Consider the following 25,698-nt stretch of genomic DNA (forward strand, 5'->3'; position numbering starts at 1 on the left):
CATAACCCACAGGAACACACAGCTCAGGGACGAGGGAAGCCCTTCGCCCAGCGACGGGTCAGACAGTGGGGACCGCCGAGCCGGGTCCCGATTACAGCGCTGGCACGCCGACGCCCTCCACGGCAGCTCCAGAATGCCGCGCCGGGATCCGCTCGCGTCGGCACCCCCCCGAGTCAGCCCGTCTGACACAGACAGGAACGACCCCCCTACCCACACCCACACCCACACCCCACCCCCACCCCTACCCCACCCCCTGAGTCAGCCCATCCCCACCCCTACCCCCACCCCCACCCCCCGGCTAGGTTTTCGCAGAATTCTCAGCGCGCGCCGCAAAACGACACCTCTTCTGATTGCATAACCTGCGTCCGGCGCGGCGGAGAGCGCGGAGGGCTGGGGTCCGGGGCGGGATCCGCTTGCAGATCAGCGTCCTCCACGCCGCGCTGCGCGGCGTGTGCACAGCCCGCTCACGCTACGCTAAAGACCCATCGTCCGGTACACCCTGACCCCAGCCTGTCCCGTAGCGCTGGCGCTAGCTCACCTCCAAGAAAGATCTGGTCGGGGGCGACGTAGCTCAGGAGGTAAGAGCGATTGTCTGGCAGTCGGAGGGCTGCCGGTTCAAACCCCGCCCTGGGCATGTCGAAGTGTCCTGCAAGACACCTAAACCCTAACTGCTCTGGCGAATGAGAGGCATCAATTGTAAAGCACTTTGGATAAGAGCGCTATATAAATGCAGTCCATTTACCATCATTAACGAATGACTTCACTTCCCTGGCTAACAGTCCTACACGGAGACAGACCTGCAGCGCACAAATTCAAAATGAATATTATTATTCATTGATTTTTTTTTTTTTTTTTACATTACCAGTCCCGTCAGAAAATTCTGCATTCTGCAATGGACTGGCGCCCTGTCTAATGTGTTTTTCCTGCCTTGCACCCAATGCATTTTAGAATCATTCAAGCTCCACACCCCTCCCCAACCCTTGCCAAGTGGGAATAAATCACGTCACATGTCAAAAAGTCACATGTCCTTAATTAATCCTGCAGGACATCAGGAAGGGGGGCGGGGATCAGGACCCTGCTGGAGTTCTGACCACCCGGTTCTTCATTATCCCAAATGAGTGATTATCCACATCACTCTCTGCCCTCTTTGCCACTGGCAGGAATGTGTTGGCATGGGTGGGATGGGGGTGGGGTGGAGGGAGGGGGTAGGGGTGAGTAAATACAGAATCCCTCAAAGGAAACTGTCAGGGTTAAGCCTGTAGGTTTGCAGTGAAGCCTGTAGAGAACCTGGCACGCTTGCTCAGGGGCCTCATCACGTAGACCTTTTTGCAAAAACACATACGCTCGAGCAAGCTGGCATTACCAGCCACTACCTGCAAAGATGTCCAAGGATTTTCTGACAGGGGACAAGGTGATGGCCAGTGTCTTTTTTATATAAAACAGTTTATGGCAAAGGAAAGTTGCAAACAAGAAGGATTTTTTTTTTTATGAGTGATTAGTTCCTAGGTGAAGCATTGCTGCTATACCCTAGAACAAGATGGTCTGTTCTAGGGTAGATACCTACAGATTGCATCCCACACACCCACACGTGTACACTTGCTCCATTGCTCTCTCTCTCTCATTCACACTGGCATGCACAAACACGCAGGGACGCACTCTTTGTTATTTCAGTCAGATATCTCAGATACCAAGATCGGGTTTCCAAATGTACAAGAGAGTTTCGAGGAAATCGCTGGCCGTAGGCTGATCTGTGGAGAGAGAGAGTGAACGAGGTGGATCCAGATCCAGAGGAGAGCGGAGGCGTGTCATTTTTAATGTTTGTGAAAGGTGCAAATCACCGGAGCACCACAGTACACCAGGGGGTCAGGCACCGGGTGGAGACACACCATCCCCACCCCACCACCCCACCTCAACCCCCCAGGTCCCAGACACAGCAGACATGGGCTGACATCTATTGACCTCAGCATGGCACTCAGACTGAGTGAATTTCAATAGGCTACACTGACAGTGCTGCGTGTCTGATGTCCGCCACATCTGTGATGAGAGCGTGTGTGCGTGTGAGCGTGTGTGTGAGCGTGTTTGTGTGTGTGTGTCAGTGTGTGAGAGTATGTTTGTGTGTGTGTGTGTGTGTGTGTGAGAGCGTGTGTGAGCGTGTTTGTGTGTGTGTGAGCTTGTATGTGTGTGCGTGTATATGTGTGTGTGTTTGTGGGCATACTCGCACAGAAAAACACAGGTTTCTTTCCTCGATTGCATTTTCCCACCCAACATGAACAGTGGAGGTACCAGAAGCTCACCACGTCTGAATGATCCACCAGCGTCCTCAGCCTCGTACCTGGGTCCAGCTCCATCCGTCCTGATCCATTCTGTGGATAGAAGACCTGAATCACCCGCAACAGCTGCTGCTAATAACTCACGATGAACTAAGATTATTATTTATACCACAAACAATACTAAAAAATGTGTTTATTTGCTGTTAAAGCACTGATTTCCAGTGCGGTGATAATCTACACATGGGCTGGCATCTTACACATCCAAAGACAGCAAGCTAGATCAGATTTCATGAAGTGAAGCTTTCTAGGGCTCCTGTATAAAGGCATTTGCCACAGGACGAAAATGGGCAGATTCACAATCGATGATTCAAAAATGGGGTGAAAATGGTAGAATGTTTTTTTAAGAAGTGTGGTCATTTCCACGCACACAGGAAGAACTCTACCTGTGAGTAAGATGCTACGTGAAGCACAGCGTACGGGTAAAAGGGATGTTATTTTGGTGTGTACGTGGAACTGGAGTGCTCAGTTCCTGAGCATCAGCATCTGAGTGTCTTCACAGCTGCATTACTCAGCAACCATTCAACAGTGCTGTTTAAGTAGAATCATTGAAGCATCACTCCTTCTAGTTCAGGTTATGCAATTTTTTGCTTGTAGGTTTTTCTCCTAAGGGCTTGTTTTGAATATACTCCGTATATGCAGCCAGAATTTGAATTCTGGATCTTTGCTCAGTACAGTTACTTTGCATTAGCAATTCAGTAAGTTTAAATATATGCCTATATTCTGGGAATGTTGTTAGCCAGACACCCGCACACATGCGCACACGCACACACGCACACGCGCACACACACACACGCACACGCGCACGCGCACACGCACACACACACACACGCACACGCGCACACACACACACGCGCGCGCACACGCACACACACACATAGACACAGACACACACACACGCGCGCACACACACACGCACACGCACACGCGGAAGGAAAGCCACGCACACGCGGAAGGAAAGCCACGCACACTCACAGGGCTCCTGCAGGAAGCACGTTCGGTCTCACATCCTGTTTTCTGCTCTCATCGCCGTGCTTCCCACTGGCACACGAGTGAGTCACATGCGCGCACCATACGAGCCCAAACATGCGTGCACTCTCTCTCTCGCCGCCACCTCCCAAATTACAAAGCCCGGCCGTTTCCCCCCTTCTGCATGACTGTCTGGTCCGAATTGGGCCCGTGGCAAAGACAACCCGAATGGGCCTTTATTTCGGGGCTGCAATCACCGTTTCCATGTTGCCACCCTTTCTCCTCCTCCTCCTCTGTGCGTTTCCATTTTTACCCCCCCCCCACCACATGTGATGTGATAATGAATGCTGCCCGCAACACCGGATAGGATTCTGGGCCTTTGTGACAGGAAGACACTGCACCGTACTTCACAATACAGAGGTAAGACAAACTGCGATGCATTCCATTTACTGGAAGTAAATGAGCCATTAATACAAATGCTTAGCTCCAATTTGGCATCGACGCCTGGATGCATTAGTCTTTCTGAAGACAATTTTAATAACATGCCACTGAACAAATTAGCCTTGCCACGAGCACTACTGGACAACTCTCTTCAAATACATTTTGTTACAGTGTAGCACTTTGGGAACACAGCTTTTAAATTAAAGGTAAAAACCTCGTAAATGTTCCGAAGCATAAACTGGTAATGCAGAAAACCCTTGATAATGGAGTCTGCTTGGCAAAGGAATAATGTCATCATCATTTCTCTTTCTGCATGTTGCAGTATGACCCCCCCAAGTCCCCACCACATCCACTCAATAAAATGTGAGAAGACAAAATGCATTACTGTGTAAAAATACCTTTTGTATTGTTTACATCATCCTCACAATCACACACAATCAAGAAATGACCCTGCCCACCCAACCCTGACCTTGCCCCTCCGCTTCTCACTTTTAGTATCCACAGCAACTACCTTGCTATGAACCACACCCAACCCTACCCCAACCCTCCAAAACAGTTCACTTGTCTGCAGTCTTAATTTATAGTGATATGAGGGGAATCAACACAGAATTTGTTCAAAGATTCCTGCTTTAACATGAATAGCATCCCACGCAGCGCTGTGGCCTTGCTGTCCAGTGCCTAGCCACTAGCGCCCATTTCGCTGAGCATCCCCTTCGGCGTGAAGAGCAATTCATGAAGTAAAATCAACGCCTCGTGAACACAATCAGCAAAATTCAGTTTCCACCAATCAGCAAGAACAAAATGGCAGCAACTGTGTTTACAGCAATAAGGTGGCACAGGTAGAAAGTCCTTTCTGAAGCAGGGAATTTCAAGGGTTTGCAAACAACGGTGGGAAGCGAGTGAGTCGGTGGATGAGAAAGAAAAAAAAACTACACATCACCATATCACACCTGATCTCACGACAACTGCCAAGAATTTTAAGTGCCAAAATTTTTTTAAAATGAACATACTTTGGGCGGAGGCCAACCAGCAACATGTGTTACAGTGATCTGAAAAAAGCACTCCTCAACCTGCACAATTTTAAAGTCAAATATGCTTTACAAAACAGCGCAAAGCATGAAAATCTACCGGATGACCTGAGAGAAAATATATATATATATTTTTTTTGTGTACGTGTGTCATCACATCCAGGTCATCCATCACCAGTTCCGGCCAGACAAAAGAAATAAAATAAAAATCCCCACATTATTTTCTCGTTTGATGAATCATCCCAGACCCGTTTTTAAACGTCTAAATGTGAAGGGATTGAGTGAATCACAGAGAGCTCTTCCTCTTTACTGTGGAGACCGGTCCAGTCAACTCCAGTTCATTCCAGGATGCCCAGTGTAGTTCACACACCTTCCCAACAATCAAAGATCGGAAACTGTCGCCGACACAATGAGCAGTCGTTCCCCTGTGTGCGTGCGCAAGTGAGCCTTGTAAAAGGCTTTGTAGTGTAATGTGAAGCAATCTTGGTCCTGGAAGAAATACTCGAAACCTAGGCCATAAACCTAAACTAAACCACAGTCTCAATGTCAAACCCAACCTCAAACCATAACCCTAATCAAAACCAGAACTTTAATCCTAACTTGGACGTCTGCCACAAAGCTAATTCTTACTCTAACCACGACCCTAGGCCTAACCTCCAAATCAACCCAAACAAAATTTTTGACAATCAAATAAACATCACTGTCAGTAGACTGGGTTGCTTTGGATGCACACATTTTGACATATCCATTTCTCAAATTTACAGGAAGTCTTCCTTTCCCCAGCCCCCATTCCTGCCCCCGCCCACAGCTACGCAGGGGGCCTAAAAAGGTCGAGGCAGCAGAGGACATGACAGCAGGGGGTATATTGGGGAGTTAGCCGTCATGCACCACGTCGGCCACCGTTAGCGATTGGACAAAGGTGGTTCCTTTCAACAAGCCCCAGACTCACCCAGAATAAAACATCAAAACCAATATTAGCCCTGTTAGAAGATAGGAAATACTACATTCCAGCATTTTAGCAGCCTAATAATACGTGACAGTAAAACAAAAAACAAAAACAACAAAAAAAAAACTCAGGTGCTAGTACTGTGAATGCTTTTTGACATGTCTGATATACCTACAACGCTGAAAGGGTCACTGGGTTTACCATTTTTTGTTTTGCTTCAGGGATGGTTTTAGTCTTTACCAAGATGTTTTTTTTTTTTTTTTTTTTTAACGAAGGGAAAGACAAGACACTGAATAAATATCTTTAGATTATGAGTTTCTCTGGTTTAACAACCATTTCTGGCAGGATTCTTTTTAGTGCTTAGATACATTACAAATGAACAGGCTGCAACAATCTCATGCACATTCAAGCTTACAAATACACCACAAACAAACATCAAATCCATTAAAATAATCTGTAGTGTACAAGAAATAATCATACAAACAAATCTAAGGCATCGCAGGCCTTCTTCATCAACAAATGAACCCCAAAAAAAACAAAAAAAAACTGAAGGCAGCAGTTCAATCTATGCGCAGTAAGATCTGTCCATCACTCTGAGGGGCAGCACTGTTTCTGGCCCTATCAGAGTATCAAGCATTCAGCTGTGTTCTGTATCAGTGAAATGAGATGTATGGGAGTTGAAGAAAGTTAACTTTCGTGCAGGTTAAGGACAAAGACTTCTGCAGTTAGATTGAACAGAGGCCCACGTTCGTTAAATAAAGGAAAGTCAAAATAATTTTTGCAACGCTGAAGCTACAACATACAGTACAAAGTTTAATTTTACTGCACCACAGTGCAGTGCCAGTGCCCTTGGATAAAAGCAGCAAAAGCAAGCAGCATTAATTTTGCCAGTTAGCAAAACAAAAACAAAAAAGAATAACAACAATATTTGTTTGTTTTTGTTTTGTTTTTGTATTCATACACCTGGATAGTTTAAATGAGGCACTCTTGCATTATGAAAGAGCAATATAGGTGAATATATGGTAAAATATAATATTCAAAATAAAACACATTTCACAATACATTTATAAGTTCACAAAATACTCTGCAATAAACAGTATGAACATGAAAGCATTGGAACGTGGCAACTGTTTGTATATTTTCTAATACGTGTTGCATATTAAGACACATATTAAAATATATATTCCGTAATATTTCGCATTCTGTATTTGAACATTTTTTTTCCCCCCCAGAAGGTTCTCTCAGAATTTGAAAATACAAGCAAACACCGCTCGATTCACCGATTCACACCGTGGTTCCAAAAGAAGGGTCTGAAACAGAGCTTTGGTATGAGTGTGGTGCGCTGAAAACAAGCATGAGATCTCTTAACACACAGTGGCCCCCAAGGGCCTTATTTTCCAACCTAATGGACTACTCAAAATTAGCATTCCTCCTGTAAAACAGTGGCCCCAGGTAGAAGGGAATATTAGAGGAAAACATCTCTTTTGATATATTAAAAAAAAAAAAATCTTTCTACATATCATTGATCAGAGCATTTAGACTTTCAGATAAAATGAACATTATCTGGTTAAAACATCCTTAATAAGTCTTTTTGCGCAAGGATGCCACATGGAAAATGAAGCCCGTTTTGTTAAATGCAAATGTTGCTACTTTAGTGGGTCAATAATGCATACCAAGAGTTGCTTGATGCCTTTTCACAAGCTTTAATTTGAATGTTTTTTAACAATTGCGTAACACTTTGCAAAACCGGCTTTCTTATTTGACATTGATTCCACTCTAAAAAAACAATTCCGCGAAACAGAGAGTGACGTTCCAATGAATTGGGGGGGGGGGGATGAGGCAGGGGAAACACCAAAATCATAGTGTACACTGTCATTCAAGGGAAAAGGTAGAATGTTTAAAAAGGTAGAAACTAAAGATATTTGTTTTTTCTTTTCCATTTCATTTCTACTATTTTTTAAATTTAGCTTTCAATTCAGTTTAGTTTTAAGTCTCTGTTAGTTCTCATTTTGTTGGCGAAGTGCCCATGAAGTTGTTACATAATTTTGTTTCATTTTAGCGTTAGTTTCAGGGGAAGAATGTATGTTTCAGTTAGGACTGAGCATTTAAACTGACAAATAGTGAAAACATTACCATCAAATGGACTCATTAGACACTGAAATTCTTTTAATTAATCTTTTTTTTTTTAATGAATGGTACATCATTGGTATGAATAAGTAAGACAGATCTTCTCACCAAGGTTAAAAGCTTCTAACCAATCAAGCAATGTTACTATGTACCAACCAAAAAAACTTTTGCCACTACTGTAAAGAACAGGCACTGAAATTGAAAGGTACAGTACATTGTTGATAATGTATTAAAAGTCATCCCAGACTGAGCTGCCTTTTTCTCATCACTGGGCTTCAGTGTGCGAAATTTCTGCATGATAGCTCCTAATGTTTGATCGCTGCTTCGTCTAAACTCAAACGTTCTATGGTTAAAGAGATGCTAATAAAAAGGTAGCATATTGCCATCTAGTGGCCATGACTACCTAGAAGCCCGACAAGCAGGACAAAACCCACATTATTTTTGTCATGTTTTGGTAAAGAAATAAATGACCTAAATTGATCAGAAACTGATGTTGATGTTTCTTTTGTTTTATTTAGCTTTAATTGCAATGATTCTAGTTTTATTTTAGTTTATTGGACAGTTGTTTATTGGTTTTACATTATTTACAAGTTTTTCATGGCTAATTTTCATTTTCATTAGTTATAACCTTGGTAGCATCTTAAAGACACGCCAAATTGCTGATAGACACAGGACATCATTAGGACAAATAAAAATCTGTATAAATTTTAGGAGCACCACCTTAAAAAGCAGGTCATAACATGTACTCTGGATGTTTGTACTTTCATCTGAAGATGGTAAATATACCATTTGCCATTTTTGAGTGGACGTTTCCTTGAAGTTAGCCTCTATAGTCGGATATTTACATACATGGGGGGGAGGGGATTGAGGAGGAGGCTAGAGAACCCCTGCTTTAAGAAGACTTCACCCTGTATTGCAAGGCATCCTGAGCAGTCGAGGGTTCACTATGTGGCTCCTCAGTGAACTGAGGGAAGTGACATGCGATTACATTTGCAAATTAAGGACGGTGCCTGGCAGGCCACTTCCTGATCACAAGACCCAGAGAGGAAGAGTGTTAAACCAAAATCAGAACGGGTCCCTGGCAGAGGTACCTACAGGGTGAGGACCCATACACAAGGCACAAGGGGGGGGGGGGAGAAGGTGGAGGGGAGGGGAGGGGGGGGCAAGTTGCAAGTTGCAAGACAATCAGATTCTACCAGAAAGTCAGCAAGACTGCGCTACAAACAAATCACAATCAAAAGACAGACTCTCCCGGAAGGACCCGCAGCCTGTCCGTGGTAAATCGTAGCCTTCCCGTTCTCTTCAGCCAGGTCACATGACATGGCCTGTATTTTCACTCCTGCGGTTCAGGTCCTTCTCTTATTGCGGCAGGGGAAACGGTGGCGAGCACACAGGTGGGAGACCAGCCCGGGAGGCAGAACGCGAGCAGCCGTGTGAGAGGCCGGCAGAAACAGAGTAGAGTAGCAGCTCCTCAAAGAAGAACCACCGTCAGCTGTCACTACCAAACAACAGCCACAAACCCTTTACCCCCCCCACTACTGCTAATGCTCCAACAACGTGTGCTCCATGTCGCTACAGAAACCACAGATAATTCTCAAAGATTTTTACACAGAGGGCAGAGGAAAGCCCAGAACACTGCTCTCTGTTACTCTGGTTACCTCTGGGGGTGGGAGGGGGGGGGGTGAATGGTGGTTCTCGTGCAATCACCAGGACAGACGCGGGGCAGAGATGGACAGATGGCAGGGCGGTGCAGCAAAAAAAGAGGTGGCGGCTGAAGACCGTTTATGTACTCAACCCTGCGCCACATCCCAGGCAAAGACGGGCTCGCCCGTTATCAGAAGCGAACCGAGCCCCCACAGAGGGAGGAGTTTAAAGCAGGGTACAGAAACCTGAGACACAACCAAAGCACAACCTTACATGACATCTGCACGCCATACTGGCCCAGACCCACAAAGTCAGGAGCGGAGCCAATCAGCTATTCAAGCTACTCAAGTGGTGAACGGGAGGCCACGCCCCCATCCGTGACACAGCGTTCAAGACAGTTGAGTTCACAGCACAACGAGAATATCTCAAGTGATCGCTGTTATTCTTTTCCGTTTTGTTTTTCTTGTTTTTTTTTTTTTTTTTGGAAACACACATCGCCCGTCCCTCTCTGGACCCTGTCTCTCCAGAAGAACCTTGGCGTCCGTTTTCATAGTACAGACCAGCGACTGTAATTTCTGAGATGGACACTCATCACCCTGACCCTTAGAACAACATACAGTACAGATTCACGCTCAGAAACAAACAAAACAAAGAAAACAGCAGTGAGAGCAACCTCAGACTGCATATTTTGTCCAAATAATGCTAATAATAATAATAATAATATTAATAACTATTGTATAGTTATTTTCAGTCCAAAACACAGAGAGATCACAAGGCTCAGAGTAGATGAAACAGTAGATTTAGGTATTTTCCCCCAATATATGTATGTGTGTAAAAAAAAAAAAAAAAAAAAGCAAAATTGGGTGTGTGCATCTGCGTCTATATGTTTGTCTGTTTTAAACATGTGCTCACAATGTTTACAGCTAGACTGGTTCCGGTTCTGTCCAGTTGAGGGGGTGCTGCGGATCCTGTTCCTCCTGATGGAGGGGGCGTGTCCTTTGGGGAATAGGGCGTGTTGCGTGTCATTAGGGCCTCCGGAGGTCATAGTTCACAGGGGTTTGTCTCGCTCCCTTTCCCCTCCTCCTGCTGCACAACCGTCAAGTAGCGGCGCACAGCCACGGCACACCCCTCGGACCGCTTTGCCCTTTGACCCTTCCAGGACAGCGTATCAGGGTCCAGCAGCAGTGGTGGAGGCAGACCACAGTGACCTTTGACCCTTCGCCGCCCCCTCTCAGCAGCCAGTCAGGCGCACTGTCGCCGCGCCGCCAAAAAAGGTCCGCTAAAAAAGAAACGAGCCTGCGCGCGGCTTCAACGACTCAGCATTTCAACTCACAAAATGGCCGACGCGCTAACTCGGCTACCCGCCTACAGCAACGAGCGGCTAGCGCCGGGCCCGCGCACGAGCGCGCACGCCAAACCGCGCGCGCGCACACACGCGCACGCACATTATAATTACAAACACACGTATGCATACAATTTCAGTTACACCTTGGTTGGTTTCAAAACCATGCAGAGGATTTCAAGAAGTGTTTCACATACGAACGAAAAACCGAACCCCGCATGCAACTCAGTGACAGCCTGTAGCGACGGCCGAGGATGAGGAGCGGGAAGAGAGGAGAGCTCATCAGGACTTCTTAAATTAGCTGAGAAAATACGAATCTCCTGGTTGATTTCCATGGCTAATAATATTTCAATATACAAGAGTAAGCTTACTGAAGAAATTATGGTTGCCATACCAGGAAATTGAGCTAGCAAATTTCAGGTTTCAAGCCCATAACCATATAATAATTATAATGTTAAGTTATTAAATAAAATGTCCTAAAAGAAGGCTTGTCCCCTCCTGAGCTAACCCCTCCTCCCCTGCCCTTCCCCCAGAGGACAGGAGATCAGTGGGAAAAGTCTGCCGTCCATACTACAAACCCCTTGGCATTGAACGAGCAGGTGTCAATCATCTGGACCTTTGGAGGCCCCGCCCCTCTGCTTAGGACTACTGTGGGTTTCCCAGGCGGAACCGATGCATTCCTGGTGCAGTTCCGCCTCCGCAGGGGCACAGGGGAGGTGCCACGTGCCTTACCGGCCTCAGTTACCCAGAATAACTTTGACGAAGGTGGCAACGTCCGTCTCTCTACCATCGTGAAGCGTGAAAAAAGGATGTAGCTGCCCAGAAAAAAAAAAGACAAGGATGATGAGAGATTCATCCCAGCAGCAGGGATTTCAACAAACACAAACAGCCATGAAACATGCCAATGGGGTTTTTTTCCATTTCAGTTCAAAATGAAAAAGGCAAATAGACAAATAAACAAACAGACAAACAAAGCAGCGAGAGAATTATTATTTTTTTTATCACTGGAGAAAGTCTACCCTCTACTGGCTGGTTGGAAGAAATGCAGCTCAGACAGGGTGAATTCTAAAGCAGTTTGCAGTTCAGTCACAATTAGACAAAAGTACAACACTCTGGTAAGGTACCAAACACAATGTTGTGAGACACTACTCCAGCCGGTTAAAAGCACAACTGAACAGGTTCATAACACAACAGCCAACCAAGAGTCATCTCTCACCATGAGGTCTGTGTACGCCGGTCTTTCTTTGGAATTCTTCTTTAGGCTGACAGAGGGACACACAAAAAAAGCAGGATTGAGTCTACAGTGTGGGCCTGCACTGGGCTGTGAAATGGGTTAATGCAGCGGTCGGTGAAACTGAGTGGCTGTAGAATGAGACTTCCGGTCGGACTTTGTAGTAATAAAAAAAAAAAGGTAAATGTGAGATTGCCAAAGGTATGCTGCGGTCTCCTAAGGCTAAACCACCCCCACCTGAGAAATGAGGTGCAAGTTAAACTAGTCAGAGGTTCGGTTTTTGCATTGCAGCACCAACGCTGCATGGAGAGGCCTGGAGGGGAATATCAACCCCCCCCCAGCTATGCTGTAATTACTGTGGCAGTGGAGAGGACATTACATTACAGCCATTTAGCAGACGCTCTTATCCAGAGCGACTTACACAACTTTTTTTACATAGCATTTTTACATTGTATCCGTTTATACAGCTGGATATATACTGAAGCAATGCAGGTTAAGTACCTTGCTCAAGGGTACAACGGCAGTGTCCTACCCGGGAATCGAACCTGCGACCTTTCGGTTACAAGTCCAGTTCCTTACCCACTGTGCTACACTCCGAGGAGAGACAGACAGAGCATGAGAAAGAGAGAGAGTGAGTAATGGAGGTTCTATATGACAGGGACATGAGTGAGAGATAGGGGGAGCAGACAGAGAGAGAGAGAGAGAGACAGAGAGAGAGAGAGGAACGGAAGGAGTGGGGAGAGAGGTGTGCGGAGCTGGGCGCACCACTGGGAAGTGAAGTCCACAAATTCAGGGGAGAAGCGTTCAGCCGGGAGCTGGGGGGACGGCTCCTCCACCACCTGCTTCAGCTGCTGGAAGGGCGTGCCCCAGGACTCATAGGGGAAACGCAGGATCGCCAGCTCAATCTGAGGGGAGAGAGGAGGGAGAGAGGGGTAGAGAGCAGAAAGAGGAGGGAGAGAGAGAGAAAGAGGGGAGGGGGGGAGAGGGAGATGGAGGGAGTGAAGGGGGGAGAGAGCGAAGGCAGAGAGAAAGAGAGGGGGGGAGAGGGAGAGACACAGAGATAGAGTGAGAGAGAGGGGAGAGAGTATGAAAGCGGGAGGAGAGAGAGAGGGAGATGGGAAGAGAGAGAGGGGGGAAAGACAAGAAGACAAAAAAGATAGGACAGAGTAATTTAGAGAGGGGAAACACTGAGATTTATTAATTTATTCAAGCCTGAATGCAATACCCCCAAGAGATTATTTCACCTTCCTCTAATTTAGAATTTTAGAATTTAGAAGTTGCACATGCAGATGCATTTAGATATTACAGAGGGACGCAAGCACACACAGACATACACGCACAAACACAAGCATACAAAGCAAGCACATACTGCAATATGGCAGGTGAACAAAACAATCACAGATGAAACACAAAAATTTGATTCTACAGAAACCTATCAAACAGGCGTCATTAAAGTAGTGGTAAGCCTGACAGCATGGTGACAAAACACATTTATGAGACACAGCCATGTTTATTCATTATCTTTATTTAATGACAAAGCGTCTATTGAAATACATACCATAGTGATTCCTAAACTCCAGATGTCAGACTTGACATTGTAGCCCTTTTGGTTGAGCTCTGGATTAATCCTCTCCGGCTGAAACACAAATCAGGTTAACCAGCCAATCAGCAATGTGCATGGTCACTTGACCTCCGACCTCTTCCACACTTTTAACATCTTTAGGGAAATCAGGCTTTTCATTTTAATCTAAGAACTCACCCTCTGCCCCATTTACAGTGTACACACATACACACACACAAGCATACACAAGCACACACAAGCACTCACACACACACACGCACTCACACACACACACACACTCACACACACACGCACATCCCCTCACCGCCATATATGGCTTGCAGCCTGCATCCATGGTCTTGGCCACAGAGTCCACCAGGTAGCCGCTGATGCCGAAGTCGCATATTTTCACCTGGCCCTGAGCGTTGATCAGCACATTTGAGGGCTTCACGTCTGATGGGGAGAGAGGAGAAATACCTCAAACCACGCACCTGCCATTCAAGGGCAGCCCAATTCTACAAAGAGGATTGTTCTGAATAGGCCTTACACCAGGTACACCAGTTATATCAGGACAGACTGAATTTGCAGAGGTAAAGCTGTATAAATGTCTTGCACCATAACTGCTCGAATCGACAAGGAGAAAATGGTGTAAACAGATCACGTAAACGATGATGACGTAATCTGTCACTACGACAACCAGATCTCCGCTCACCTCTGTGGATCACCTGTAAATTGCTGTGCAGGTACTCCAAAGCCTTTACTACCTGGACAGGGAGGTACAAAATGGGGGGATGGGGAGAGAAAAATGTTGACAGGAGAGAAGGGTTGACAGTTCCCCTAACACCAGCAGCACCGGCTATAGGAAGCTATACACTGCTGTAACCGCCTGATGGCACAAAGTGTAAGGGGAACATCCAACTGAACAATGTTTTACTTCAACTGTACAGTGACAGTTGGAAACTGTCTGCAAGTCACACGTTCCCATACAGGCTTTTGCCCTTAAAAAAAGTAACCTCACTTCATTTACCTACAATTACCTGCAGTAAACTCCCTGTCATACACAGGAATAGCAACAGAGTTAGAGTTATAGTAGTTAAAAGTACAGTTAAAAGTACTGTAAATTTGCCCTGGACACATTTCACTGATGAGCTAAGACGGGAGACTGCTGTCACCATGGTGACCAATAGCATCACCACGACGGTCACTCACGGAGACGGTGATTTTCCCCAGGATGTCCTCTGGGATGGTCATCCCCTTCTCCAAAACCCTCTTGTAAAACTTGTCCAGAGACGTGTCCAACAGCTCCATGCAGATCCACACATCGCCCTGGCGAGACACGGAAAGGTGACCAATCAGAAGAGAGCAGGGCAGAACCACTGAGTTTCATCACCACAAAGCAGTGGTGGGAGAGCGAGGCCTCGCGAAACCCAAAATGGGTGAATCTCCTACTGACCTGAGCAGGTCACTGTTTATGCTGCGAAAAGCAAATGGTTCAAACAATTCAGTGATTGCTGTAAGATTCTAGGGGCCTACCTCTTATATAAAGAGATGGTATCATGATTTAGAGGCCTACCTCTTATTTAAAGTGATGGTGTAAGGGTTTAGGGGCCTACCTCTTATATAAAGGGATGGTGTAAAAGTCTAGGGGCCTACCTCTTATATAAGGTGATGGTATCATGGTTTGGGGGCCTACCTCTTATTTAAAGTGATGGTATAAGAGTCTAGGGGTCTACCTCTTATATAAGGTGATGGTATCATGGTATGGGGGCCTACCTCTTATTTAAAATGATGGTGTAAGGGTTTAGGGGTCTACCTCTTACATGAAGTGATGGTATCATGATTTAGAGGCCTACCTCTTATTTAAAGTGATGGTGTAAGGGTTTAGGGGCCTACCTCTTACATGAAGTGATGGTATCATGATTTAGAGGCCTACCTCTTATTTAAAGTGATGGTGTAAGGGTTTAGGGGCCTACCTCTTATTTAAAGTGATGGTGTAAGGGTTTAAGGGCCTACCTCTTATATAAAGTGATGGTATCATGGTTTGGGGGCCTACCTCTTACATAAAGTGATGGTATCATGGTTTGGGGGCCTACCTCTTACATAAAGTGATGGTATCATGGTTTAGGGGCCTACCTCTTATATAAAGTGATGGTGTAAGATTATAGGGGCCTACCACTTATATAAAGTGATGGTACCATGGTTTGGGGGCCTACCTCTTATATAAAGTGATGGTGTAAAAGTCTAGGGGCCTACCTCTTATATAAGGTGATGGTATCATGGTTTGGGAGCCTACCTCTTATTTAAAGTGATGGTGTAAGGGTTTAGGGGTCTACCTCTCGGAACAGAGCGCCATAGAATGTGACGGTGAAGAAGCAGTCCACCGTTCTCATGGATATGTCCAGGTCCATCAGCAGCCTCTTCTGTTCCTGTGTGTTCACCGTGGCACGGATCCGCTGGGGGCAACAGGACACACACACACACACGCGCGCACACGCACACACACACGTACACACAGACAAGTGTCGTGCACTATCAGGGCCAATGGGGATGCTCATACACGTACAAAAGATCTGATGTACCTTTATCCCGAAATTTGTCCTAATTTATCTGTATTAGACGTCATTTGCATATATTCAGGTCATGTATTTTGGTCCTTGCTTAGCATGATTCATTTCCATTGGTGACATCGCAGATACACGCACTGATCTCGGAATGTTGCTCATAAAGCCTCAATCAGGTGACTGTACTCATGTTCCCCTGCAATACAAGTCCCTCTGGATAAGAGCTGCTGAATGAATGGAGTGTAACATAAGGTAGCACTCCAGAGCCCAGTCCCTGCACTGGAGTATTTCCTGCATGGCTGACTCACGTGGATATTAAGACAAAATATGAAAATACATGGATTTTTAGAAGCACAAAAATGCCTCAAATGTAATGTCTTTTAAAAGCAGTCTGATAAGGGGGAGCCCTTTTGTTTATATTTTTTTTATGAAACCACCCCTCCTGCTCACCTTCACGGCCATGATAAGGCCGCTGGGCACGTGCTTCATCTGGTCCACGACTCCATATGCCCCTCGCCCCAACTCCGCAATCTGCTCCAGGTCATCTGCCTTCACCACAAAGTTCTGACTCAGAGAAAGAGAGGCAGAGGAAGGGAGAGAGCGAGAGAGCGAGAGAGAGAGAGAAGCGAGAGAGAGAGAGAGAGAGAGAGAGAAGCAGAGAGAAGCAGAGAGAGAGAGAGAGAGAGAGAGAGAGAGAGCGAGAGAGAGAGAGGCAGAGAGAGAGAGAGAGAGAGGCAGAGAGAGAGCGAGGGAGAGAGAGAGAGAAAGCGAGCATAAGAGCAAGGAGCTGCTGTTACATGTTCTTGAGCAGCAACATTTTTCAAACAGTTTCGGGTCTTTGATCCTCAGTTTCACAGGGTGATCTACACTTTTTTTTTGAAGCTTAATTTTGCATATATTGAAGTATCTTGGATACCCAGCAAACAAGAGGGTAAAAGATGGAATGGAGCCAGCTGCTCTAATGCAAATGCTCTGGGAAACGAGTCTATTCCGCAGCCAGGCGAGCGGCAGGCAAACACAATTGGCCATCGTTCGCCAGGGAAGAATAAGAATATGGCTTATCTGATAAGTGCTAAATTAGCAATCTGTTGCAGAGGCGGGGCTTGGAGAGGATTCAAAGGCAGCAAAGAGCATTCCATGCTGCCTACAATCAGCGTTGGGCGATCTGGACCCAGTGTGGGCCGCGGCTCGATCTGCTGCAGGGGGTGGACTGACTGAAGCAAGCTTTCAGGCCGACACAAACGCCGGCATCGCCGCGCAGTCGAACAATGCTAATGTTTCCACCCATGCTAATTCAGGGTTATAGAAGCGCTGTTGTTGATAATAAGATGGAGATAGAGGCCTATGACAAATGCACAAGACTAACAGATTTGTCTGTGTGTGTGAATGTTTGTGTGTGTGTGTGTGTGTGTGTGTGTCTGTGCATGCGGGTGTGTGTGTGTGTGCGTGAGCTAACAGCTTTGTCTGTGTGTGTGGGTGGCCCAACACCATATTAATGCCCATAATTTTGGACAACATACTGTTGGCCATGTAGTGCATGCGATCGATGTGAAGGCATCTCAGAGGGAATGTCAGGGGCATTTCAGGGGAATCTGAGAAGGGGAAGGCCAGGGCGGGACTCCAGGGCCTTTCTTACCTTCTCCCCGATGGTCACACAGGCTTTGGAGTCCAGGTCCCGTGGGGGCCTGCCAGGGAAAGGGGCAAAGGTACGACGCAGCGGGTAAGGGAACCTTCCGGAACACAACTCTCGTTACACGTATCAGGTGAAAAGGGGAGAGGCCTCTCGGCTCACTCCCCTCATTCGAGGGCCCCCATTTTTTGCCCTAAGCCTTACCAGCCCCGCCTACCCCCAGGTGCACGTGCACCCATTCGCTCCAATATGGTTTATCCCCGGTCGCTGTGTCACTGCGTCTGATAGCTTCTATGGCAGTACTCACTGCATTGCATCGAGAAGCCATCAGAGCATTTTGACTGCAGCGTTAGTGCACGCCCTGACCAGCAGCTATTAATACCCTGTAGCAGGGGAATGGAACTTCGCCACTGAGTGACACTGCTGCTCTTACCTACTTAGCAGACACACTAATCCAGAGAGTGTACCAACCTTACGGAATATGCCACCCCATTTACACCCTCTGAGCACTGCTATACCACTACCCAATGTAAAGGGACCCCTAAAAGAAGGATCGTCATCAAAATTAACATGCTGTGGTTCATAAAAATAAAAAATAAAAAAACACAAACATGAAAGTGACAAGAAAAGCACTATGAGCAACGGGCATTTTAAGAATGAACTGCTGTGTGGTGAAAGCACATCTTTACCTTTCAGAAAGCCTTTTAACAATGCATATCTGATTGGAGAATTAACTGCATTTTATTATTTTAAAATTGAAATGATATGTGAAAATAAACATTAAGAGAGCTGGGCTAATGGCCTGTGCAAGGCTGATTCATTAACACATTATGTTCAGATCATGTGTTAATGAAAACTTTGGGTTTTGTAGCACCAGCTGCAATATTGTTTTATCAGCTATGTGTGATTTTGGAAGCTTTTCCCTTCGCTGGAAGATTAGCGCTAAGGCACTTAAATTCACAGGACCCAACTTCTACAAAAACAGGTAATGTATGACTCATCAACATTTTACACAGCCAGAGCAACGTGCACAGCGTTCAATCTTAACTTACCATCTATTTATACATCTAGATATTTACTGAAACATATCATGTTCAGTACCTTCCTAAAGCGTACAACAGTACTGCTCTACCTGGGAATCAGTCCCACAACCTTGTGAGCCCAGTCCCCCAACCATCACACTAATCTGCTACCATTTACCACAGGGTCTGTGGAAGCTTTTTTTTGTTTTTGGTGCAAGGACATAATGCCATATCCATAAGACTACAAGTCAGGAGAACAGAAATCTTATATTGTGCAGGTTTAATCAGTCATTGTACAGAATGATCTTACGCAGCAGCTGGAGCGGGTTGCTCAAACACCTCCTTGGAAAGCCTGAGCCCTGGATTCTTCTTCTTACCTGAGAGAGGAAAAGCAGAAAATAAATGTGTGAGACTAGGTTGGGGGGGGATCAAGAACTTGGCAGCCATTTTGTCATCTCCGACATTAGGCCGGGACTGCTTTGGAACAAAACAGGTGCCTCAATAAATGTTCCATCCCATTTGCATTCAGTAAGTAACCATTTTCTCAGTGAGACCATCCCTCTAAAGAATTCCTAATTCAGGAGAATTCTTGCTCTTTCTGGAAGCCCGCCCCCCCCCCCCCCCAATTTTTCAATGACAACTACAGAGAGAGGAGATTTAACCAACTTGATGAAATCAAGACTAGACAGAAAAGGGGCTAATTCCATGGGGAATTTAGCTTATTTAGCATTGTCAGATGGAATGCAATAATAATAATAATAATCCGTTTTAGGGACAGGTAGTTAAGAAATATGAAACACTTCTGGGCCCCCAATGACAGAAGGGGGCGGGCTTCTTCACCTGGGTGCACGCTGCACTCACAACATGGCCACTGCGACCACAGCCGATCAGGGCCTCAAGAGCAGGCTGAGCAGACCGCTGTCATGCTACTCTGGTGTACCTCGTTAGCAGCAAAGACGCACAGACATCTGGGCCTACGGGCAAAGTAGGTCACTCCTTCCCTCACTTTCTCTCTTGCATACACACCGTACACAAAATCCTATACACATACATGCCACATGAGTACATATTTAGTTCCTTTTAAAGCACGCGCAAGAAGAATCCATGAAAAAAGGCAACAAAAAAAAAACAGGTGGGGTAACCAAATTCTTGCCTATTGTGTGTATACAGCCTCTCTAAAAAAAAAAAAAAAAAAACCCCTCACACCTTCGGCTGAATTCATTGCACTGCTTAACCACAGCCAGCAAAAATAACTTTCATCTAAAAGTTTCTTTCACAAATAATATCCAAATACCATTACACAGAATAAACATTTTGCCAATTGTTTTCTCTGCAATGTGTTTTACAGTACACTTAAATATGAAACATAAAGAAATTTTAAACATATATTTTTGAAGATGGACACATTACAGAAGTGGGCAGAGACGTACACTTATACAGAGCAGACTAACATGATGTCAGTGTTATTTCAGTAGTGCCACTCCAAACCATAATTAAAATAGAGAAAAGTTGCAAGGAGCTCACAAAAGCTGTTTGGCAGAGTTCAGCTGCTATTTAATCGGGATTACCGTCAACTTCTAAATGCAGAGGGAATGGTTCACGGATGGGCTGCTGGCTGTGATGCACGTTGCCTGTGAGTCACTGCATAGGGCTGTCATTTTACTCATCAATTTTATCTGTGTGCAGTTGCCCATGCCCCAGTTTACATTGCCCATGTCTGCACTCCTTAATAAGTACAATCTCTCTCAATCGGCTCTCTCTTTTCCTCAGGACACTGGCTACTGTTCTGCCCAGAACTCCAGGAATGCAAAAAATGTTTCAATGGAATTCCTGGATTCCTAAGGGAATGAGCCGGAGGAGAGAGACAGAGAGGAAAGGGGGGGGGGGACAACAGAGAGGGACAGCACGAGAGAGAAGGAGAGGAAGAAAATGCGAGAACATGAGAGAGGGGAAGAGTGCATGGCAGCTGAATTGAACTGATCAATTGAATAAAAGAGAGAGAGAGAGAGCATGAGAGGAGAGGAAGAGACAGAGGGACAAGAAGTGAAGGAGAGAGCAAGAAAAAGATGGTGCCCAAATTAGCTCTGCTCTCTCACAATAACCTGCGCCGTGGAACCCAAGGGGCAGCTGTGTTTCAGACAACTTCTGCTCCCAGCTCTAATCTGACGAGTGTGTTACTGTGCATGCTTGAATGGCTTCAAACACACGTGTGACGGGAGGGGGGGGTGGGGGAGATCCTCCACACACCCAAACATGGCAGGTCCTTCACCTACAGCTGTCAGAAGATCTTCTGGGAATGGAGATGCCATTCACTAAGCACCAGCTTCCGGCAGTCCAGTGCAATGATACTACAACCCTAACCCTAACCACTGCTGGGTTTTCGTACGGAAAAACAAAACCCAGGGAAAATGCCTCATCGGCCAAAACCAAACGCTTATAAACCTTCCATTAAAGTGTGCTCCCTGTAATTGATAACTGCTTAGTATATCTTCAAATGCTTTTCATGACGTTAATTTCTATTAAAACACTTATTAATTTATTTATTTAGAAAGCGTAATAAAGGTATTAAATAATGGCTATAAGGTCATTTTTTCCCCTGTGAAACGGCTTCATACAGTGGCAGTGTCCACCCTGCAACAGCGGGGCGTGTCACGCTGATGAAGGCGCCCTTCTCAACATGGAAGGTGCGAGGCAGGGTCCATCGTGAAAGCAGTCACAGAACAGGCATGCGCTCCCCCCTTTCCTTTAGCTTTCGGCGTACCAAAAGGAGACGCTCACTCTATGTCCCAGCAATAAGAAGACCTTAGGATAACCCCTCCAAGCGCATACTCTTCCCAGTCTTCCGTGTAACGAGAAGCCGCAGCGGGCAAATGTCTCTTGTGCACTTGGGACTGTCGATATCAGGCAGGACGTACCACAAGATCTGTCAGGTTCTCACGTGTCAGATCCTGGTCAAGGATTGCCAGCAAAATATGCACAGGATTGGATGCCAAAATGCTATCTGAACACCAGGGACATGAGGACAAGCTTTTTTTTTTTTTCTTTTTTTTTTAATCAAGGAGATATTAAGACAAAGACATGAATAAAACATCCAACATTAAGTGATACAGCGCCAATCCAACAAATAAAGCAAAGGCTACCTAAACATCAAAACTCGCAGGGATGAAGGGGAATGCCTTTGGGCAGGAGAACAAACGGCTTCAGGCAAGGCATGCATTTAACCTATGAGCTACCCCTGAACACACAGCTGAAGATGAGACGGCAGAACGTCGAAAAGGTAATTAGCCGCCTCCCTTTTCTCCTCTTACCCTAGTCACATGTGAGCCAAGCGTCTTGATGTTTTATTCAGCACGGTCAGCTCATCAGCAAGCCTACGCAACCCACTCACCCCCCAATTCAATTGGTGCGCTAGACATTTCAAATACATCAGAACTCAACGCGTTGTCGGTTCCGCTACAGTTCTGTACGTCGGATCCGGACGTCGGATCCTGGCTCAGCGCAATTTAATAATTTTTCAAAACAACTGGGGGCAGTTTTGCGAGGATTGAGAGTCTGAGCTCATTGTTTGAAGGCTGCAGGTTTTGATTTGGTTGGGCACTACTCTTGTATCAATGAGATCCCTCTGAAACAGATTCCTTTCACAACAAAAGGTTGTACAGAAGTATAAAAATGTAAGCTACACAAGTTGCCCTGATGGTTCGGCACGCCATTTAACAATTCAAGTTATCAAAGTAAAATTGACTCTGCCGAGTCATTGTCACAAAGTTGTAAAGACTGAGATTTAATGTAACATTGCTTTCATAAATCGCTCAATAGATAGGCTCAACCTTGGCTATTAGCATAAAACTGGGATTAAGAGCAGTGCAATGGGGCTGATGGAGCAGTGGGTTCTGGGAGGAGCAGACACTGGACTGATCAATGCACCTGTCATAAGGAGGGCCACAGTGCCTTGGTGTGGAACTCATCTGAGCTGCAGGGACCACGGGAGGGGGGAAGGTTCTGCTTCCATTCTGACCGAAGATTCCACTGGATATGAGCTGAGATGGTCAATCCAAACTGACTGGGGTTTTGATATAATAAGGCAATTATCCCCTCCAAAGCCTTTTATGGAATATGTGTGCTGTTGGAGGCTGAGCTTGTGCTAATATTATCTATCCAAGTTAAGGATTTTTGTGGCTTATTTTTTTTTAATTATTATTTTATTTCATAGTAAAACCAAAAAAATAAAAATTTAAAGATACAATTGAACAAATTACTAATAGCTCAAATCAAAGTGGTAAAAAAAGTTTATGAACAACAGGGATCATGAACAACAAGCTCTGTGTTAAGGTCGGTTTAGGCCATACCAAGCTTTTACATTACAACAGACAAAAGGATATATTACATCATAATATATGCATCTTACGTGAACCTGTATGCTCCAATGCCACTTAGTGAAAAGTTCACTTCCTAAAGTTTTTTTAATTTTAATTTTTTAAATACTGTTTCAATGTTTGTGGATGTTTCCATTTGGGCACAGTGCAATGAAAACTTTTAGAAAAAGTTTCCAACAACCTGCAGGATTCATGATGGCAGTCAGTTACTGTGGAACTTGTGAGTTTCAGATCTAAAACAGGAATGAACACTTTGATATATATATATAGTTAAATTAAATACCATTAACGTGAGAATGTGTCTTCCTGACATGACCAGCATCCACAAAAACAAATCTCCTTAACAATTTACAAATATTACCAGGTGTAAGGGGTTGCGCTTTACCGAGGTCCGAACGTTCTCTACCCTGCACGCAATCACCCATGCCACACATTCCCCAGGGAACATTAGAGCAATATTCCAAGTGGAACACAGGAATCAGTGGTTCCATGCATTTACCTGGCAGGTGTCAATAACACTGTTTCCCGATTTGTGAATAAATTAAAGGAACAGTAAAGGTAGTCATTAATTTAAGTGCACTTTTTATTTACATCAGAGGTTTATAGGGAAAATATTTTTCAAAATGAAATCACTTGCACGTGAAATTGTCAAATCCCGTTTTCCCACGAGACGCTGCACGTTGGCCACAAAATGTAGCAAGAACAATTAGCTAAACTGTGCGAAGGTTCATGCTTCCATACACTCTTTGGAAATCCGTTCACGTAACGTATTAATTTAATTTTTCAAATGATGGAAGCATTGCAAGCACGCAACCGAGCATTGTTAAAACTTTTAACTTTTTTCCCCGATACAGTTCGGCGTTCTTTAAACGTAGCGGACTATTTACTATTCACTGCGGGCTGCGTCATAATATTTTTCTTGGAGACATGCATTTTTATATTCTGTTCTTCGACTTGTTTTGTAGCACAGTGCATTTGCAGCAAATCCTCTATTTTTAGGGTGTTATATTTGTAAAGACCACTAGTGTAATGCCACCAGTACAAGGCTTGGAAGATGAGACGTCTGCTACAAAAAGAAATATTTTCCATTACGCGTCCCGACAATGAAAACAGAACACGAGCGAGCTGCTAATAATATTAAAACATATTTGGCCATATACGAACCGATTTCTCTCGACAGTGTGGAAGTGCACATTAACGAGGTCATGTTCCTTACATAGCCCACACTTTGACGTTGATAGGTAAAATAAATCGATAAATCGACAGCAATACAAATAATCGATGCACCTTGCAGGAAAATTTAAGGTGCATGCCGTGCATACATTCAACTCCATTCTGTTCGAAGGATATGCATTACGCAAACTCTAAAACACGTTCAACGGGTGAATATGTTTCCGCTACGTACACTTCTGAGAGTTCTAGACAGGCTATGCAACAAAAAAAAAAAACTGAACTAGCTGGCATAACTCCCGGGGAAAAGAATGCACGTATCGTAAATACACAGCTCAACCAGCCTACTGCGAGCATCGTCTTACCGGGAACTCTGCAAAAGGGCAGATCCAAAACAGGAAATGTAACCGATCCCTTTAAAAACCCAGCAGTTCTGCATGCAATGCATTGGCGAAACCCCGACTTGCAGCAATGCACTTTGCAAAGAATGCAACCCAGATTGCATGTCCGTGGTTATGCACGGATCGCACGAATAATCTTACCTCCCTTTGGCAGAGACATTTCCCCTTTGCTTTGATGGGGGGGAGGGGAAGCACAAAAGACTTTGCCTTCTCTCTTCCTCCCTCCCTCCATCCACTCGCCCTGGAGCTTCAGCGGCTTGATTTGCAGAAAAGATGCAAAATACGAATTCAGACCTTCATGCAACTGCAGAGTTTTTGCCTCAGGGTTGTAAGTTTCCGTGCAGTGAGCGAAAGTGTAAATGCACGACTTGCAAAATGGTCCGGCACGCAATTTGTTTGCAATTCCTCTGCAAGCAAAGCTCAGCTGCAGTTACATGATGGGCCAAGGCTAGCAGCTGAAGGCTTCTAACTTGGATCAGTGAGAGTCTGACTGAAAAGACGTTTTTCCTGCCTGGAGCGCAAGTGATTGTGGGATGTGTAGTCTAAGGCGTTTCGGAAATAAGGCGGGCATATTTTGACGGATTTCATGCTCATTTTTACCTCTGCATTGAATGTTTTAAAACGTGCAAACGTGAGGAATATTTACAGGAATATGTTCGAGTATTTAAAAAATATTGAATCCTTCATTGATTGGAGCCTTATGTTTTAATAAGAGTGCTCTCTTTAAATAGCTAACAATGACAGTCAGTAGGCTACATGTAGCTATGTCTATTTTCGGCAGTGTTTCGAAGCACTGTTTGTGACACGTTTCCATTCAATGCATGTATTTTTTGCGTCAAATTTTTCGTGATAATAAGCTTAACAATGCCTAATTCAGTATGCCATTTTTATGGTTTCATACCATACAATTCATTAATTTGGTTAA

At 45.1% G+C, this 25,698-nt stretch overlaps 1 protein-coding gene across 1 annotated transcript; it reads right to left on the reverse strand.

The window, feature by feature from the left end:
- Nucleotides 1-6,026: 6,026 nt before the first annotated feature.
- On the reverse strand, nt 6,027-25,262 carry map2k6 (mitogen-activated protein kinase kinase 6). The gene is made up of 12 exons (XM_064315157.1): nt 24,915-25,262; nt 19,140-19,206; nt 17,814-17,862; nt 16,628-16,741; nt 15,950-16,069; nt 14,826-14,942; nt 14,329-14,380; nt 13,942-14,069; nt 13,614-13,691; nt 12,821-12,960; nt 12,041-12,086; nt 6,027-11,639 (listed from the first exon to the last, which is right to left on the reverse strand). Exons 1-12 carry the CDS (start codon nt 25,003-25,005, stop codon nt 11,562-11,564), a joined length of 1,080 nt encoding a protein of 359 aa, XP_064171227.1. The 5' UTR covers nt 25,006-25,262; the 3' UTR covers nt 6,027-11,561.
- Nucleotides 25,263-25,698: the final 436 nt, after the last annotated feature.

The sequence above is a fragment of the Anguilla rostrata genome, chromosome 17 (assembly GCF_018555375.3).
Source record: "Anguilla rostrata isolate EN2019 chromosome 17, ASM1855537v3, whole genome shotgun sequence".
Lineage (NCBI taxonomy): Eukaryota > Metazoa > Chordata > Actinopteri > Anguilliformes > Anguillidae > Anguilla > Anguilla rostrata.